Here is a 21045-nt window from a genome sequence, read left to right as displayed (position 1 = left end):
CTCTTGGACAACAGTGTTTATAACGTATTATGTCTCCTTAATGCAGGCTGTAAGGTGGGAAAGTTACTTTAAAATTTAAATGCTTGTTCAACCAATAGTAACAATCAAACATTTTCTTTATTTTCATTACACTTTACATTAGTTACTGATATTTTTGTTTGCATAGTTAACTAAAGTATTGTGGACGACAAAGTATGATCCTGACATGACACGCTAATATCGAGTATATTTCGGCCATTTTTAGGCAAATTTTATTTATTCTGATCTAAAATGTTTAGTTTGACTAGTATTGATTATTGCCATTCATCCAAATGTTTTTTTATTCGGCAAAATCGTTAATAAATTGCGATTTTTTGCTTTTCTGCCATAAGCGTCTATTGTTATTTGGGAAACAAGATGGCGTCCATGTCTATAACTAAGAGCGAGTTAGCTGCGCAACTTGTGATTTCTATAGAGACTTTGCTCTACATGAGCGTGTTAGCTGACCCGTGTCAGAAAGCGCGCGAATGTCTACAAAAGCGCGGGAAAGGGAATTGATCTGAATGAAGCACATTATGCGCGTCAACTTCAAAATGGCGGAAACCCAGCGAAGTTTAATCCATGTTAATCTTGAACTCCTAGGCACCAATTATCAGATTTTGTTGATATTCATCATTAATTTGTAGCGATATGTCTATTTTTGTAATTACATCTTCAAGGATACTGTAGCGCACGGCTATTTACCGACTAAGAGATTTTGTGTTTATTGTGCAATTTACGCTGTAACGGCTTAGGCCCAGATTTATTGTCTACTCGCACCAAAGTGTAAATGCTAAATGTCCGTTCCGTGATTATCTCGGCGGTCAGCAGTTTGATTGTCGGTAGCTATTTAAGACCGCCTTCCGCTTGTAAAAGGGCGACTTCTTCTCAGTTATCGTATTGCTGTTCGCAACTTTAATATTGCAAGTAGCATCTCCTATATGCTAACTTGTCCGCCTTCTATAGTTTAACTGGTTGTTCGCTTATCAGATAATACAATTCTATTAACCTATACGTCTTGTGGTTGGCTAACGAGTTATACGCACGCAACCTTCAAGCAACCTTAAAGCGAGAGTCAGAAACTTCAACTACTAAACTCGTGCCCCACAATACTCTATTATGCAGTACTATTTTCAATAAACCTAATTCAAATGGTCAAATTGTGTGGAAACGATTACTGTTAATTATTTTCTGCAAATAATATTAATAATACACATTACCTAATGTGTCCAATGTCCATATACCTATTATAGCCTAATATGTATATATAGCCTATATATTAAAATATTGATGAAAATATATAACTGTATATAAGTAGGTTGAAATTAATTATTATTTTAACAACAGATCGCAAAGTAAACGCCAACCCAAGAGATAGAAATTTTCTTAACACACTTATTAAGCGACTAACTTACCTCTTACGAGCGTGCTAGACTTAAAGCGCTTTAGCACGATAAATCAAGTCAAGCGAGGCGACGTCGCCGTGCGTCATTTTAAGTGTGTCAGACAAGCGCGCTAGCTCACTTATTTTGCTCATGTAGAGAGGCCTAGTGCAGTTTGTACACTCAAGCTGGCTTGAATTTCGCGCCTTGTAATTACGATGCTGAAACGGATTACATTTCAATCCGGATTGAACCTTAATGTAATCTGCCCGCGAAAGGTGCAGGTACACTATGTACGGATCTGTAATGTAGCTTGATAATAAATTGCAAAGCTAAAACATTAACTGAAGATTATACCAGCTCGTATCGAAACGTCTTAATCAAGATGCTGGACGTGATCAAACCTAAAATCAAATCTCCCGTTGGCATTTTTGACGACCCAAGACCCGTATTGCGACATTTGACAAAACTCTATATTTAACCAGGGAGTCGAACCGTTTGACTTTTTCGGTTCAGGTTCGGTTCGGGTTCAAGAATTTTTTTGGAATCCGGTTCAGTTCCGGTTTCGGTTCGAAGCAATTTAAAAGTTTCGGTTCAGCTCCGGTTCGACCATTATTATTTCAAAACCGGTTCATAAAGTTTGGATACAGTATAAGTTACGTTAAATCTAAAAATGTGGTTCAACAAATATAGAGACTAATCTTTGAATTGTAAGTCAGTTAATCTAAGTTAAGTGAAGTATTAAAACAAAGAGCAACTTGCATTTCAGGTCATTTCAACTGTTTATCAATGGTGTATTTTCAAATGTGTTGCGATTTCAAGCCTTTTGGCGTCCTATGCCCTTGTCACGAAAAATCTCTGAAAACCTTTTAGCGACATCGCTAACCAAAGCTTCCGGTTTCGACTGTGAACCAAGCCACCACACAGTTCACATAATGGATGTGCTGTTTTTGACATATACTATAAACAAACGATAGGAGTAAGGCGATTATTTTGTGACCAAAAAAATTGGAAATTTTGACTTGAAAAATTAAAATTTTGACAAATTTTGACCTAAAAATAATTTATTTTGACAAAATTTTGACCTGTTAAAAATACATTGATTTAAATAACCCATTGTTGTTTAACGTACTGCATTAGTGTCTTGGCGTCGTCAATCACACGTTTTTTTATGATTTACTGACTATCGGTTGAACACAAATCAGTTATTTTTTCGGGTTAATGCAAAACTCACGAAAATACTTAGTTGATATTTTTGTCATTTCAAAAAGACAAACAACTATAAAAATGCCAAATTAGAAAAATGTAGGCCCAATTTTTGAAATAGGAAATAGGCAATTGCAAATCACATGCGAAAAAATACAGCAAATACTGTTCAATACATTTGTCGCAATCAGAGAGGTTAAGGTGGTTAATTCGTTTAGCGTATACTATCTTTTGCTTTAATGCAGATATAGTACAGTTAAAATGTCGTTGAATATAAATTAAAACTACATTTTTTGATGAAGTTGAAGAAAAAATTCACAAAACCTATAGACAAAAATTTTAAAAAGCTAAATTATAGTTGTTTTTTTATTTTGTAAAGAATTTATATGCATTTTTATTCGATTCTGACTTAAAGTAATTTTGACCTAACGTGTAAATTTTGACAAAATTTTGAATTTTTTGACAAGTTAAAAAATAATCGCCCTAGATATAGTAATCGCCAGGTCAAACATCCGGACGTTTTGAGAAGTAGGCCGCTGTACAATATTATATTTCCGAATCGCCATTTTTTCATGCAAATTCTCAACTTACAAAGCCAGGTACAAGCCAGAGCGTTATAGCCCAGTCATGACTGGTCAATAAAACAGAAAGGTTGTTGCTTGCTGGCTTGCATGCTGGCTTGCTCAACACCCGCCCTAAAATTGTGAACATGGCATATATTGAATTTGCAAAATTCAAGTTGTGACGTCATGCTAGAGTAAGCCGCTTTTGTTTACAGGTTCGGGGTCGGGTAAGGTTCACGTTCTTTCAAATTATTCGGTTCAGTTCCGGTTCGGCTTCTCAAAATTTTACAAAGACGGTTCAGGTTCGGTTACGGGGCGGAAAAAAATTGGCCCAAAACCGGTTAATAAAGTTCCGGTTCGGTTCTGGTTCGACTACCTGCATTTAACAACCTTTACATAATTAAAATTCTCTGTAACATTATTTTTTCTACCTAAACAATTCAAAGAAAAAACATAGAGCACTAATATTAGAGCTCTATAAAAAAACGAGATTTTTATTAGGAAATAAGCTCTATAACTGTTTAAGTTGGTCAGTTTTTCCATTTTTAACGTCATAAGGCACACACTACGTTTTTTTCCTAAAAGATAAAAAAATTCGTTGAAGCAAATAAACCTTAAAAACCGTAACTTTATTATATTATACTGGCTTGACGTAAATCTGAAAATTCCTGCCAAATTTTGAAACAATCGGTCTACAAATGCGACGTTAGAAATTAGTGCATTTCTAAGCAAAAAGGTCTACGACAATTAGTGCATCTGTAGCGTCATAAGTAATAATTAGTGGATAATTTGGAATTTATCGTATTGCATATTTTTACCTCGTTTGTTTTCACATAAAACCTGCCTTTATCGCTATGACGTAATGGAAATTTACCGTTATTTTGCCGCTCGTAAGAACTTGCTAACCAAAACATTCCCAGCAAAACGCGCCATTATGTGATGACACACATTTCCGCTTCCCTAAAAAAGGTTTTTCGTGCTATGATACGTAACCTGTTTCCGTCATGCGAAGTGTAAATATATTTATGTGTTGGCGTTTCGATATACTCAGTTGGTCGCCAGTCTTGTCTAGTTAATACAGTAAGCGGCTGTGTTGCTTGCCGGCTTCTGGCTGGCCAGCTCAACACCAGCCACCAAAAACTGTGTGAATTTGTAATCAGACTCAGACAATACCCAGTGCAGAAGTTGGTGATTGATCGTGGTAAAAGAACATTTAATTAAGACTCATTAATCAAAAACCTACTCTCTACACATCCAAGGATCAAAAAGCCCGACTTTTAGATTTTGAGGTCTCGGACAACGCACTAATTTGACTTAACAATGTGCTTAAAAAGATTAAGTTTAATAATACTTAACCCACCTAAACCCAAACGCAAACCAGCACCCTAACCCAAATAATGTGCGTTGAATTAATAATTACATAAACGCTTTAGGCCCCAATATCTCATTTTGTGACGTAACAATCCTATATACCATGGACGAGAAACTATCTTATGCCCACCGAAAGTTTTCTTTTTATCCGCCATTCAAACAATTATGACATTAACGCACTTTATTTGGGTTAGGGTTCGGGTTAGCGTTTGGGTTAGGGTGGGTCAAGTGTTAATTATGCCATCTCACACTTTTTGTAATCTTTTGTGAATTTTCAGCGAATATTTTCAATTTATCTACGCCGGGAGTTTACCTATAAAAGGTCCAAATTAGTGCGTTTGCCACCACCTCAAGGTCTAAAAGTCTAGACTTTTCTGCCATTTGATGCCCTGAAAAACGGGTGACCAAATTTTATATGATCGGTACCAAAAGTTTTAATTCTCTTTGATCGGTATCAATGTCTCTATAGAAATCATTTCTGTGGACTTTGATCGGTATAATATGGTTAGGCTTGCCATACGTCCCGGTTTAGTCGGGACAGTCCCGGTTTTCAGACGTTGTCCCGGTGTCCCGCCCGGTTAACCGAATTGTCCCGGATTTTTCAATTTGAGATTTACATCAAAAAAATAAAAAATGTTAAAATTCTTGAGTTAGCCGTTTAGCAATTCGTTTTCAAAAGTATAAGTAATACTCTTTACTTTCCATATTTGGTTGGTAAGGCTGTCAAGCAAATTTTTTTAACAAAAATTAATTAATTTCCAGCGGGTGCTAAAAAATATTTTTCTGGGGGTGAGGTTGTTGGGGCTAGTTTCTTTTTTGCGTGTGGTGAGTAAAAAAATGTAGCGGGTGCTGGGAGATATCTTTTTGAGGAAGGTAAGCGTACCCCAGCAATTTTTATTTTAAGGATTTTTTTCACGTATGACGCAGTTTGGTGCCGGTATTATTTGCTTGAATGTTACGCAAGTCTAAACAATTGCTGTTACAACTTAAAGTTTAACGTTTGTTAGTAATTCTGGATCGATAAATATCGCGGGTTTTCAGCATTACAAATCAAATTGTCATAACAGACTGATTGGTTTAATAGAAAAGTTTTAATGTTGCCAACTTAAGACTTATATGTTTAAAAACTTCTTGATGTCTGTTACCACGCAAAATTTAGGTAGAGGTCACAAAATTTTGCATTAAATACGGCGGTTTTAATAGCATCCAATTGCCAGTTTCAAACAAGATTTTACTTACGTTCGACGCAATATGGTACAGGGATTATGTAACTGCTTCAAGGTTTTACGTTTTGTGAGTGCTTTCAAAATTGCTTTTTGGTTACATACTTTCTTGCATTGTATAAAAAACTTTAATAGCAATTACCTGTGCGGAAATAAAATCAAATTACGTACCATTGCCTTAATTAAAATTAATTACTTCTAGGTTTAAGAACTCTTAAAGTATGTTACCGCGCAAAATTTAGGTAGAGTTCGCAAAACATCGCATTTAATGCGACTGTTTTAATCGTAACCTATTTTCAGTTCCAATCGAGATTTTACTTACGTTGAACGCAGTATGGTGCCGGGATTACGTATTTGCTGAATATCACACAATGCGAAAAACTGCTATAAACCTTATGGTATTTACGTTAGTGAGTGGTTCCCTATTGATATATGTCACTGGTGTTCGTTATGTAAAATATATTTGACGTGCTTAGCCGTTGGGTATTTAGTCGTTTCATTTCAAATAAGCACACATTATTTGCAATTTTGTTTCAACAAAATGTAAAATGTTAGTTTGCGAAGAAGAACAATTAAGATGTTTCACAGTCACGCAGATAAACGCGTTAATTTATCACACGCCATCCGATTAAATTCTGCTTCCACACAGGCTAAAGAATGTGACTCCATTTGCGGGGAAGCATTTAGTCAAACCATTTCAGGCACAATAAGCAAAAAAATAGTCAAGGGGCGACCAACATATATTCTGTATAACTATTAACGATTAGAGAAATTAGAATGTTTTATTTAGAAAAAATTAAAATTTTCACCACTTTATATATTTTGCACTGAAGCCAGGATATTACGCTATCCATAACATTAATTTTTAGTAGCATGGTAAATTACCTTTTTAAATCATCGGCAATACCACGCGGCTCAAGCAAATGACGCAAAGTACAAAATAATATGTAATAGTTTTAAGAGGCCAGCTTGATGGAGTCTTGCATTTTGTTTAATCTATGCTTGAGAATGATTTCGTCCGAGGAATACGAATTTGTTATGGACATAGCGCCTTTGCCAACATGTACGGCGTAATATCGTTGCTGCTTTCAAGAGGGCCGCATCCTACTTTAATTGTAGAAAGTAATTATCCGTCTTATTTTTTTACAATACAAATTACAGAACATTACTTTCGGTTGCAATTTAAATTACTTAGACAAACCACCCTTAACAATAGGGCCCTTAAAAATACCCCCTGACAAAATATAAAACAACCGCAACCCCGTTAAGTTAATTAGTTGCATTAAACTATTTTGTATTAGGTCTCCATTAAGTTTATTTGCAGTTTTAAAAGTGCGTCCTGGATTTACCTTTCTAAAAAAATGGCAAGCCTAAATATGGTTTATGCAAAGAGATTATAACCATATGTTATAATCTCTTTGGGTTTATGTGAGAAACGCCAACATTGAGAGGGTGGGTAGGCTCTTTTAAAAACTAAAACCGGTTGAGAGGTCGCGACAACGAAATGTTTGGGACCAATTGTTCAAACTGTTCGCTTTGATGGAAAATAAGTAAAATAAATTAAAAAAAAAATAAAACATTTTAGGCAATTTTCTATTGTTCTTTCACTTAAACCGCCAGAAATTAGTTCAGTTCCAAGCAAAAAGGACTACAACACTAAAAAATACACTTCTTGCGCTTGCTCACCGCTAGTGGTTAACTATGTGTTTTATTCATTAAAAAATTTCAACGGCGGTTTTTACAAATGGATTAGTAACACGAATGGTTGCCACTTGCGATAAGGGAAGCCGGCGCTAGGTTCTATTAGATTTAGAATAAGTGACAACAGTTTAAATAATTTGTAAGACAAAGTTGTAAATACCCAATATAGAAAAGGCGGGGCAGAATTTATCCCTCACTTCTCTCGTGAACGAAACTTGCCAGCGTTAATATTTTTGGCGCTGGTCTAGAATCCTACCACAACGAAACACCTTTTGGGTTAAGGTGCGGGTTAGCGTTTGGGTAAAGGTGGGTCAAGTATTATTATTAATTGAAGAATATAATAATACTTGACCCACCCACACCCAAACGCTAACCCGCAACCTAACTCAAATTTTGTGCGTTGATTTTAGAACTGTGGTAGGATTCTAGACCAGCGCCATATTTTTTACTGAACAGTGATTATTGGCGAAAAAAAGTTTTTTTGACAAAAATCAGGCTGATTCGATTTTAGACAGACCAGGGAGGGGTGATGGGTGAACATGTGTTTGGGGGATATTTATGTAAGGATAGTACAGGGAAATTATGTGTTTGCTACCAAAGTCCTTTTTTGTTAAATAATTTTAGATAAGGGTCTGTGTATTATTTCGAGACAGTTAGATTTTTTAAGTTTAGAGATGTTAAAGAAATATGTTTTTTATGCAATGCATAGCGTTGGGGCAAAACGGACCCCACAAAGGTAGTCCATTATTAATAGTGTACCTCAGCCTAAAACTTTCTTGTTGCTTTTTTATTCGATTTTCAGTAAGACTTTTTGGAACAGGAATAAAATTGTTTAATATAGGCCTATCTTTATTTTATGTCTACAATCATAAATTTGAACAAGATAGGTCACAAAAAAAAGGTCAATTGAAAGTTGTTTTAATACATAGAGGTATATAACGCAGTTTATGTACCGCCTTGTTATAACCATTTTTACGTTTTATTTTGATGCAACTCATTGCAAAGCTTGTTCTTGTAATCATCCACAAGATTGTTTTATTTGGCTCTATTTTGTATTGAGCCAAGCTAATATCATTAAATCTGTCAAGACAATTTCTGGATTTCATTTTTGCAAGCAAGATCATAAAAAAGGCACTTGAGTTTTGCAATACCTAGCTAGAGAGGTATGCTTGTGACCCTCCATGAAAATTTCTGTGGCCCTCAGCCCCCTGGGTTGAGAAACCCTTGACTATACTGTTGTAACAATTATAGGTAGAACAGAAACTTGCACTTTTTAGCGATTGTGTTGTATGCAGATGGGCGCTGATTTAAATTCAATATCAACCCTGGTATCTAAGAAGTTTCATAATGATGCCATACATATTTTATGGATTTGTTGTATTTCAATTATACATAGAAAATTGTTTCAAGACACTCACCAATATACCAAATTCAAAGGTTTTTATATATGTCTCTATGTTACCTTGGTTGAATTTTCTCCTGCATTGGATAAATTTACCTAGTGCCTTTTAGCACGATTGTTTGGTTTAATTGTATTGTTTTTATAAAAGTGTGCCGCAAATTATTTTTTACTGTGTCTAGGCCTTACCAATGGGTAGTCCGAATTTTTTCGAGTGTATATGAGGGCCATCATGCTAAGACAAAGTGGCATAATCATGCGAAATCAGCTGTATGATGGCCAAAATTAAACATTAGTTTAGAATCTTTCTGTAAGTGGGTGTCATAAATGTACTCATTTGCGCATCCACAGTCCAATAATGGTAATACCCCCGAAACTTCCCGATTGTCAATGGCAAAGCGTTGGCTGTGACTTATTTTACTTAGTAAACTTTACTTGGTTGTCGTAGGTTATGTTTTTAGTTATATTGTAATATGACTGATTGGTTGGAAAAACATTCCATCTAAAATTCATTTGCGCAAAAAAGATGCTTTCTGAGCATGGCCAACAGTTCTCATTGATGGTATTCACAAAGTAAACGGACAATTTTGGGTTTCACCACGTGATGTGCAGTCCATATTTTCTGCCAAGCACTGTCCTAATAAAAAAAAATTTTCTTTGAACCTGGCAACCCTTATATGCATTCCTGATATACAAGGCTACACCCCTGCAATGTGGTTGGTCACCAGCAGAGCTTTCAAAGGGGGAAAATAATGAGGTTGACTGTACCAAGCCTTCCACAACAACTAGTGACACAATGGCCATGCATAACTTGTTAACAATGCAAATAGGAAAATAAAATGGTGTCAAAATAGGAGCCTTGATTAACGTCATTACAGTCAAGGGTTGATTTTTCAATCCCTAGGCACTTAACTTGGATAAATCATGATGACAAATATAAAAAAAGTCCACTGTTGCCTCACAATGTGTTAATGTTTCTCGTTCACATTACATTATTGGGTGCTAGAATTGTACAGTAAAACAAATGCAATCTAATGTCATCTATGTTGAATACGGTTATACTTGCTTGCTTTGGTCATCTGGTAAAGCTGCCTGAACTCTACTTGTAATTATCTTTTGATAATCTAGAAAGGGAAATATAGAATTGTTTCTATGTTATACTGTATTGTAGATATTGTTCTGTGCGACCTTAAAGATGTATTCCTTTACCTGTATATAATACTAATCTCAAAGGAATGTTCTCCATTCATAACTTGTGTTATACTATGTTGTGGTGTGTTATGTTATTCTCTGCCCCGCTAGTGAAGTTTACAGCATTAATCCTTGAATAAGCTTTGCATGATTATTTCTTGCATAGCTTAAGTGTACTTCTAGGTTAATTAAAAATGTCTTTTGTAAAGTCTGTAGCTTGCCTCAACGAAACAGTGGTTTACATGTGTACCTAATGTTGTTTAAAATATGATGTGTACACACTTTGTTTGACCTTGCAAAACTGATTTTTTTACATTTATTGAAAATAAGCCCCAAAACAGACTTTGCAAGACAAAGAAACCTCAGAGAAAACATAATGACAAACATATTGGCTATTGAAATTAAAAGCTGCAACCAAAGAATGCCTAAACCTTGTTTTTTGTATAAAGCAAAGATGATTACAAAATAATAAAATGATGATTACCAAATAATTTTATTACTTTCACAGAAACCAATATCATGCCTATTGTTGTTAAATGTCTTCTGAGTAGTTAATTGTTAAAATACACTTTAAAATAACATTGTTTGTGCAATGACTTCTTCCAAAAGACCAGCAGGTATGATGTGCAAGTGTATTTTGTATATTTAGAAAGGCATTAAATGTATGACCTTCAATAATTACTTTTTAGTATGGCAACATCCTTTCGTCAATTTATTCAAGCAGTTTAATATAGATGATTGGAAAAAGTCGAGCAAAGAAGGAGATGTTACATCAGTTATGGATAAATGTATCAAGTGCACTGTTATTAAAATTCAAGGTTATTATACCATTTTTCGAAATACTTTATTTGTAAAGTTTTTAAGACTTTATTTTAGGTTACATCACCATAAAAAAAAACAAGATTAGTTTGTAAATATCTTTCCAAAATAACTAAACTACTAATTTATATGAATGTAATATATTGGTTGCTTTTTTTGATAGCTCAACTGTTCAATTATAACTATCGAAGACCAAGTGACACATTTGCTGCCCAACATTTTTTCTGCCTTTAATTGTTATTCAAACTTTAATTTCAAGCTAATTGTCTTTATAGCTGAGACTAGGATTAGTTCTTTGGATATTAATAGGTTTACTATCCAAATAACAGACACATTTTTTGTGCAGAATTTTGGGCACTAACACACATATGTTTAGAAAATACAATATGAAGTCATCTGCTTGACCACAAATCACCATTTTGCAATAATAAACAACTTAACAGTTTCAAAAAGTACAAAAATTAGTTTTATTCAAGTTTTGTATGAACAAAAAATGCCCTAAATAATTTTACTTCAGCCAAATGCAAATAAAAAAACAAGAAATGGTCTTGTCAAAAGAACACCATCAAAGCTCAATATCGGCCTGCGCATGTTTTTAGGTAACCTTGTTTCTCTGATCCCTGTCATTTTTTTGTTAATTTGGGTTTTTTTGTTAATTTGGGTTTAAGAGATTTTTAGTGACGAAAAATTGAAAAACTCTAAATATTCCAATTCATGATAGATACATTTTATAAACAAGTTTAAGTAACAAAATTATCTTATTTTCATAGTATTTATCTGCGGGTCAAACTCAGCAGCACTTTAGGTAATTTCAATGATATATTTATCAATAGCGATGTTTAAAGTAGAATCCCAGGGGATTCTAGAACTTTACGTTTCAAATCTAGAATAACGATTTCAGAATATCAAATCCTAATATATTTTTAATAAATTATTTAACCTCGATGTTGTTTTGGGGTGGGATTAATCTTAATATCACCTCTGCAGCAGACGTGGGCAAAGTACGGCCCAAATCTGGCCTGTCGAGCAATTTAGGTTTGCCTTTAACTCAATTTTTTTAATATATAAGCTATTGCTGCCAGGCATAATGTCAAGTTTATAATATCAAGTTTAACTCAATTTTTTTAATTTTTATCTTTTTGTGTTGTGCTCCCACAGGTACCTTTTTAGTCATTGCAACTTTAACATTTATTGAACTTTAGGATACAGATTCATTTTTCTGTCTTCTGTTTTAAACATAATTGGCAAATTAAAAAAAATTAAGGCAACTATAATAATAATAATACTAAACTGCAAAACTTAAAAACGATGTTATGTTTAAAAAAATAAATATATATATATATATTATATTAATTGACCATGTAGGAGCAGATAGGGTGAAGGGGTGTTGAGCACCACCTTATGTTTTGGAGAGTGTTTCCATACAATTTTGTCTTAGGTGTCCAAATATACTTGACTGTTTTGGTTCTTTATTTTCTTTTTGTCTTGGTAATGTCAATATTAAGTCTGAATCATTTTTTTAAACGTAATATCGTTTTTAAGTTTTGCATTTTAATATTATTATTATTAATTTATTATAATTGCTCTTTAAAAGGCCTGCATCGTCGTATAATTAGCAATAAATATTCTATTTAATCAGGCAACATCGCATATTTTTGTTTATTATTATATAACTAAAATGTCTGTACCTGGGTACATACTTTAGTTGAAAAATACTTTAGAAAAAGTTCAACCAGCTTTTTTTAGGTTCTGTGCCAGCTGCCAATTACATTCAATTTCCTCGGACAAGTACTCAATCACTTGGACTAACTGGAAGATTTCTCTATATTTTGTTCAAGGTATTGGAACATTGGATTATAATTTTTAAACTTTTCAAATATATTTCTATGACGGTCCTCTTTATGTAATTGTATAAAAATGAAAACAGCAACTATGTTTTTCACATGATGATAAAATGTAGATGTTTTAGGTGTGCACCTGTAGTTCTTTCTTTACAGTATGCTAAACCCCAATTATACCTTCTGAATATTTTTATAAGATCGATGATAAAAAAACTCCTTTTAGCAAATATTTCTTGATATATTATTTAGGACACTGGAATGTAGATAGTACTGAAGATATTAAAGGGTGGTTTTAAATGATAAACAACATTTTTAGATTGGAATAAAACATGCCATTTATTTTCATGATAGCATTTTAAACTTATATTTCATGTAGTCAACAAGTCACACCTACACAATTAAATTTTTCGGAAAGGTAAATTCATATTCTTTCCGCTTTGCTAATTATGTACCCAATTGGTCCAGTCACCTTCTATAAGGTAAAAAATTTTGCTGCCTAAACCCGAATCAATGCAGGGTTGGGAATTTGCACTTACCCGCTCACCAAAGCGAGTGCAATTCGCTTTCCAACGAGGTGGATTGACACCACATGCAGTTTAAAATTTGGTAATTTTTTCAGACCTACTAAAGGTCCTAATTTATTGATTAGTAAAACGAGTTATGTTACAGTTCAAAGACTAAATGCCATTTGTTTTGTTAAATCGCTTCTGATTCACTCTTTCGGATCTACAACAAGAAATTGACCAAATAAATTGTATGTTGTTCAAAAATCCTACGTCTTTCATATTTCGATAAACAATTGAAATGTTTTCTGTAGGAATTAATTAAGGAAATAATTGTTTTCATTCAGATTGAAAGGTATGACTTGCTTAAAGAAGAAACAAATATCAAGCAAAAAGACTTTAATTGCACCATTTAAATAAACTTGATTATTACGATAACTGATTGCAAAGTTGTTTTTTAGACTTTTATTAAGTTTTTCAGACAGTATGGCAGAATGCTACCGACTTGGCGACTAAGTCGGCCGAAGAAAGAGCCAGAAAACCTAAGAAATTGATGCAAAAAAATAAAAGTTGAAAAACATACCAAACAAATTAATTTTTTAATTTTTTTGAAAGATCTATTTCTTTTAAAAAACTTGTTGTTTCTACACAAACTTAATAACATGTATTTTTTAAATGCAGAATATGTAGAAACATTACGCACTACAGTTGGCAGAAGTTAATTTTGTTGTGCCATTCTTAAAAAAAAGTTACGGAAGTGGGAAGCATGATGCTTCCGTCACCATTGTGTTAAATTATGACATTTGCATTGCATAACGAGGGTTCACTATGCAGTGCTTTTCCATCTAAGCCTTAAACTATATTTTTGGCTATTTTAATTCTGTAAACGCAAAAAAATTGCACTTCCCGCAAACTTTAACCTTTTTCTATGATTCATCCCGTAGCCACTAATCACACTATGCTATCTTGCACTGGACTGTGTGACTCTTACCTCGGTGAACAATTGCTATTAAATTTGATTAAATATCATTATTTTAAGCATTATATTTAAAAAATTCCCAATTTAATCAAAGAATATTTTTTGCGTTTTTAATCCGATTTTGTGCTGCATGTTTGCACACGGCTTCTCCCAAAAACAGCTTATCTATGTAGCAGTGTTAGAGTAAAATGTGCACCCCCAGGCCCCAGTTTGTACTTCAGCATATGTCCCTTATGTATATATTTTGTTGTACTTTAGCATTTGTCCCCTTATGTATATATTTCGCAACTGTTTGTTAACTAATTAACTTGTTAACAGCTTTGTTTATCACCTAAACATGGCAAAGTTGATACATTTCTTAGTTAAACACATCATTTAACTTTAGGGGTGCGACCAAAAAAAACACAGAAATTAGGCCAAAAATGCTTGTCACCCGAAGGCTGGCAAGATCCAGCCTGCTTTCAGCCATGCAAAGCAACACAATAATTCATGAGTCTTTAAATTTTTTTCAGTTGATTGCAATTAAACATCCAATACCTGTGTAGTACCAAAGTAGCCATTGACGCATTTAAAGCTAAATAAAATGGCAAGTGTGCCCATAAATAAATCTCTTTAAGTTTTGAATAACTGTTTTAGTGGCATAACAACTTGTTTATTATTGTAGCATATTAAGTCCACAAATACTTATGGTAATAGGAATTTGGCCCCAATGAATTTGTGCTGTATTTACAAATTATGTATTTTAGTGTTTTAACATACAGTAACATTCATTTAGAAACATTGTAAATATTTCTGAAAGTTTGTAAAGATTTTCCTTTTTTTTTTTTTTTGCCTATATATTTTTCAAGTCAATTCTACTGAGTATTAAATAGTACATTACGATTCAAATAAAACAACTTTTTTTTCAAAAGCTGGTTATTGATAACCAGAAAGCATGCTTACAATTTGGATCTTATTTTAAGTGAAATATGTTTTTTCTTAATATTTTTAGCCTATACCAACTAAATATTTTGTGGTTCATATTGACACTGTCAGCGATGATGGATTGGTTGCAAGAATCTCTTTCTCTAATCTCTTCAAGGAGTTTAAATCAACTTCAACCTGGCTACAATTTCCCTTTGCCTGTCTACCTGGAAAAGGTAATTTGTATATGTTTATGATACGTTGGTGTTATCTCATCATATTTTTAATTAGTAGTCTTTATTACTTATGACGATAAAACCTCTTTGTGACACCACCTTTTTGGCAGTAAAGTCATAGTACTCTACACAGTGGTGTATCCAATAAGGGGTTTTGGGTGTCCGGACCCCTCCCCCCCTTTTCGTTAGTGATATTGTCGTTTTTTGTTCGTTTTTGTCAGGGTTTTACTCACCGTCCTAAGCGGCAATGTTTTTAATGTAATTGGGTCACGCGTGTTTAACTAATGCTCAACCAAAATCAAACGCAAAACGCCGTTTTTCGTTTCTTGTCTGGTCGACCGTAAACGCAGGATGTTTTTTCTCTTTCGCATTTCGTTATTCGTTCGGGTTGGCTGATCAGCGTGTGTGTTCGACAATCAACAACAATAAATCAAGCGGTGTATGCCTTTTTCTCACTAAAAAGGTCGAGTTATGCGGTGCTGATGTTTCTCGCGGTTTGCTGACTGCTGTCCTCGTTATCATCAGATGTCGGTGTAGGATGGCCCGCCGCCTCTTTGACAAACTATACACTAGCCCATTTAAAATACTTTTTGGCCATTTAATTATGTAAGTGCAAAACATTTTTCGAAAGGATCTTTTTACTACCGGTTTGTTTACATTTTAATGCTGTCTTTTGAACTATCTTACTGCTTCTTTACCTTTGCGCCGTGAAAGGCTGCCAAGTGCGTCCCGGACAAACAGAAAATGTTATAAAAATATTGGACATATATTATTTAACATTTTTTTTTTTTTTTTTTCGGCAATCTACTAAAAACTTGCAAGAAATTTAACACTTTTCTGGACATTTTTTTCATAACAGGGGACTCAAACTTTGTTACGCGAATCTATAATGTTTTTGCAATATTGCTGTTGTATTGTGTGTCGTGAGATCTTTTGAAACACGATAACGCAATGAATAATTTTTGCGCTTAACATTTTTATTTGCGCTCAAATTCACAGCCTTACAACTGTGGAGTATTTGCCCTCACAACACGTTTGTCAATATCATCTCGATAAAAATCAATGTGTTTAGCACGAGCAATTTGTTGTGTGCCCAATGCGATAAGCCTCCTTAAATTACAGATCAATTTTTTTCGCGCTCTGTGCGACCTCCAACAGGCCTCACTATTTTCAAGTTGTCTCAGTAATATTTTATTGAAAATGCCGAATTGCTTTTCGTAGGGGTCGCAAGGCATAGGAAAATTACCAAAGGGGGTCCGGCTGAAAAAAGGTTAAGAACCACTGTACTAATGGGTTTACGCTCGTAGACAAGCATCACGTGGCAGCGAAAGATTGTTAATGTCCATTGTTTGTTCAACTTTTATACCAATGGTGTATTCAACTTTTGTTCTTTCGATTGTTCTTTCTGTTGTTCTTTTTTTTTGTTAGTTCTTTCTTTCTTCAACAACAACAACAACAACAATTTGACACACTACAGTAGTTGAGTAGCATCATTAAATTACAATAGTAAATAGTATGTTAATTGAGTTTCAGGCAAAATTTAGGTAGGGGTCCACAGAATTAATAATTTGTCCAAAGGGGTCCGTGACAACATAAAGGTTGGGAACCACTGGTCTAAAGGTTCTCTTTTACTGGACGCTAATTCGATGTTTCTGATGATTTTTTTATTACTTATGACGTCATTACAATCGCTATTTTATGACGTCATATCCGTCACTATTTTATAACGTCGTTAACGTCAGACGGAAAAATGGGGAGTTCCCGAAGTTAAAAATTTGGCACCCCCCCCTTTAGGATTTCTGGATACAGCCCTGATTGCTTTGGATTTTGTTCAGTTCTTGTAACTTTTGACTAGGGATGTACATAAATAGAATCCCAAGGTATTCTAGAGTAATAGGTTTTGAATCTAAAACGCCGAACCAGAATATTGCATCCTAGTACACTGTTATTTTAATTATTTACCTTCCATTTTTGGGGGCAGATAGATCATGAAAAACTTTTAATAATGTATGGATAACATATCTATATTGTAGTCAAAAAATGTAATTAAAAATGATAAACCCTTTAAGAAACTGTCATTTAAAGCATTTTATTTTAATTGTGATGCATGACTACACAAAAAAACAAACATCAAACATGATACAAATTATAGGTTGTTTACCAAAGTTATTTTTTGCCCATATAGTGAGTGCACTGCAAACGACAAACTTTTCACCACGTTAATTTGTTTTTATAACACTGTTGTGTGCTCTTTACAAATTCAATTTATTCCAAGACATTCTTGTGTTTTGATTAAGTTTATTAGGCAGTCAAATAGTATACTGCAAAATGTTTTTTACTGCTAGTATACTTTACTATTGCTTGACAATTACCGTTTGTTGTAACCTTGCTGAATATTGTCCAAAGTTTACCTTGAGTAACCCAGTAGCGTACTTGCCCATTTTCACGATAAACATTTCATAATGGATTGAAAAACACACATAGGCAGGCGTGAGGACGCCACAACTGGCAATGAAATGGCAGAATCTTGCCAGCCTTCTGGTGACAAGCATTTTTGGCGTAAATTCTTCGTTTTTTTCGTCTTGCCCCAAAACTTAAATGATGTGTTCATCAAAGAAATGTATCAACGTTGTCATATTTAGGCGATAAACAAGAATATTAAGAAGTAAATGGATTAGCAAAAAGTTGCGCTGAAGGCACACACTTTTTTGTGACATAAAGAAATACATATGGGTAACGGTCTGGGGTACAGTCTGGGGTACTGGGGGTGCACTTGTCTGCTTTTCTTACTCTAACACTGTTACATAGATAAGCTGTTTTGGAGCAAACTCATGTGCACACATGCAGCTCAAAATCAAATTGAAAAGCGAGAAAAAACTTCTTAAAATTGGGAGAAAAATTGTTTTTTTGAACTGGGGAAAATTTTTATAAAAAAAATGGTGTGTTATAATCCAAGTTAATAGAAATTGTTTGCCGAAATTAGAGTCACACAGTGAAGTGCAACATGCCATAGTACCTTTTGGCTGAATAGATATGCTTCAGAGACACAACAATGGATAAACGAGGGCAATGTTTGTGTGCAGCGCGAATACTTTTCACGTTAACGTAATTATAACAGCCAAAAATATAGTTTAGGCCTTAGATGGAACGGCATGGCCTGTACATACTTGATATGCCCATGTGTATGTCATACCTGTCTATTCCAACAGGAATGGCGACTATCATGATTGCTTTTTTAACTCAATAAAGAATTACTTGCCAAACCAAGTAAAACTGCAAATACACAACAGTTCTATCAAAACTTTTTAAACTAATAAACAATCTATATGTTAAACACTGGCTTTTCCCTGCTGAACAACGCGCTTTGTACTTTTTTTCAGAATGGTCCTGCCAAATTTAGTGCATAATGTTCCTACATATTCATTATTTTAAAAACATATTTTGGATTGAATATGTGTAGAACGTGCACACGTTTTTTGCAAATCAGTCTTTCAAAAAATAAAAAATAAAATTATTAAAATTATTATTAAATTATTAAAATTATTTTTTTTTTTGACAAAATTTTTTTTTTTTGGACTAATTTCTTCGGTTTTATGTCTGATTCTTCCGCCGACATAGTCCCCGAGTCTCCAGCTTTCTGCCATACTGTTTATGTGTGCCTCCTAAATGTTAAGTTGCAACATAAACTGTTTTAACTTTGGGTATTTCTAAATCATTTTTTGTGTTATGTAAGGACTGGTTGAATGCTGGTGTTTTTTTAACCAACTGACTATTGACTTGTAATTCCAGGAAGTGTGGAACATTATGCATCTATTGGTGCAAATCAAGGTTTTATGGGTCCTACACCTCTTTCTCAAAGATGGACTGTGCTGGTTATGGATTTACAATACATTCTATCGATGTATCTCAATCGGTAAATCTATTGAGTTTGTTTATCATAGCAAGTTATATACAAACTAAATTATATATCTAAGACGGGCCAACCAAAAAAGGTGTACATGGTGCATTTACTTTCACATGCCACTTTGCGCATTAGATGAATACCATGCTCATAATGCACTTCATTATTATCAATCAATGAGTCATAAAGTAATTACTAGGGCGATTATTTTTTGACTTGTCAAAAAAAAGAATTTTGTCAAAATTTGTCAAAATTATTTCAAATAAAAACGGATGAAAAATACATATAAATCTCTTACAAAATTGAAAAAAAAAATATTCAGCTTTTTGAAATTGTCTATCAGAAAAAAATTAGTTTTGAATTAAATTCAATGACATTTTAAGTGTATAAAATCTTCATTAAAGTAATATGCAATATACGCAAGACAGCAGAATTAACCACGGAGACAAACTTTGTTTTTGCTTTATACAGTGGTGTTCTCTGATTTTGAGCCATGTGTTAAAAAATATTTGCTGTATTTTTTCACTTGTGATTCAACCCAATTTCCTGTTCCAATAATATACTAGGTTTTTGTTAATAATTATTTTTATGTTGTATTTCAAATATTTACACAGCATTTTTTTTAAATAACCTGTGTCTTGTTTTTCTTTGTAGTGGTTTATCTTTTTGAAATGACAAAAATATTGACTAAGTATTTTCATGAGTTTTGCATAAACCCGAAATATAACTGATGTGTTCGACCGGTAGTAGTCAGCAAATCATCAACGTGTGGTTGACGATGACAAGACACTAATGCAGTACTTCAAACAGCAATATGTTGTTTAAATCTATGTATATCTAATAGGTCAAAATTTTGTCAAAAAAATATTTTTACTGTCCAAAATTTGTCCAAATTTTCATTTTCACTGGTCAAAATTTCTCATTTATTTCGGTCAAAAAATAATCGCCCTAGTAATTACCAACTTATACAAGGAGTAAATCTTATATCAATAGAAGTTTTATTTACAATGACACAACCATTCATAAATAGGAACTACAGCTTGAGAAAGATTTTAATTAATGCATGTGGTTAATGTGTAAACTCCTTAGGTCAGGGTTTCCCAAACTGTGGACGACTGCACAGGTGGTCCGTGGCGATATGACAAGAAATTAAAAAGTTATGCATATACTTTGTACAGCAGGGGTGGACAACCTAGGATCTAGCCTGCGAATGTAATTTATCCGACCCGCAGCCTCTTTGACAAACTAGACACGAGTCCATTTCTCATACTTTTTGACTATTTTAACTAAGTAAGTGCGAAAATTTTCGCGCTTTGCATTAACGATTTTTATACGTCAGGTTTGTTTATGTTATGATGCTGTCATTTGAACTAGATTAGCGCTTCTTGCGCTGTGTAAGACTGACTAACTGCCAAGTGCCAAAGTGCGTCGCGTACAAACGGAAAACGTATTAAAACATATTGTACATACATTTTCAATTTTTATTTTTGAAATGTGATACAAACTTGCAAGAAATTTGAAAGAAATGCCTATACCCCCCAAAAAAATACCCCCCCAAAAAAAACCGACCTCGCTTCGCTCGCCAGGTGCGCCCCCACTTTAATAGGTTAACAAACACTGAACTAGGTAACCATCAAGGTTATCGCATTTTTTTTAAAGTGGTTTTATTACACTTTTCAATATAAATAACGACATGTGGACTCCCATTGATGTTGTCAGTTTTGTAAATATATAAAATTTGGCTTTATTTAGTTTTTGCTTTGTATAGCGGTCCGCGAAAAAACAGATTTACAAATAGTGGTCCGGTCC

At 33.9% G+C, this 21045-nt stretch overlaps 1 protein-coding gene across 1 annotated transcript in view; it reads left to right on the top strand.

Annotated features, from left to right (window-relative positions):
• Positions 1-10560: 10560 nt before the first annotated feature.
• Positions 10561-21045, top strand: part of LOC146140620 (WD repeat-containing protein 90-like) — a 58395-nt gene continuing 47910 nt past the window's right edge. Inside the window, exons 1-5 of the mRNA XM_083391171.1 lie at positions 10561-10671; positions 10744-10872; positions 12620-12711; positions 15188-15335; positions 19125-19248. Of these exons, the coding sequence (XP_083247297.1) occupies positions 10647-10671; positions 10744-10872; positions 12620-12711; positions 15188-15335; positions 19125-19248 (518 nt within the window). The 5' untranslated portion in view covers positions 10561-10646. The remainder of the gene's footprint in view (positions 10672-10743; positions 10873-12619; positions 12712-15187; positions 15336-19124; positions 19249-21045) is intronic.

Source organism: Ascidiella aspersa, chromosome 6 (genome assembly GCF_963924565.1).
Source record: "Ascidiella aspersa chromosome 6, kaAscAspe10.2, whole genome shotgun sequence".
NCBI classification, from domain to species: domain Eukaryota; kingdom Metazoa; phylum Chordata; class Ascidiacea; order Phlebobranchia; family Ascidiidae; genus Ascidiella; species Ascidiella aspersa.
This window is presented reverse-complemented; position numbering and strand designations above follow the sequence as displayed.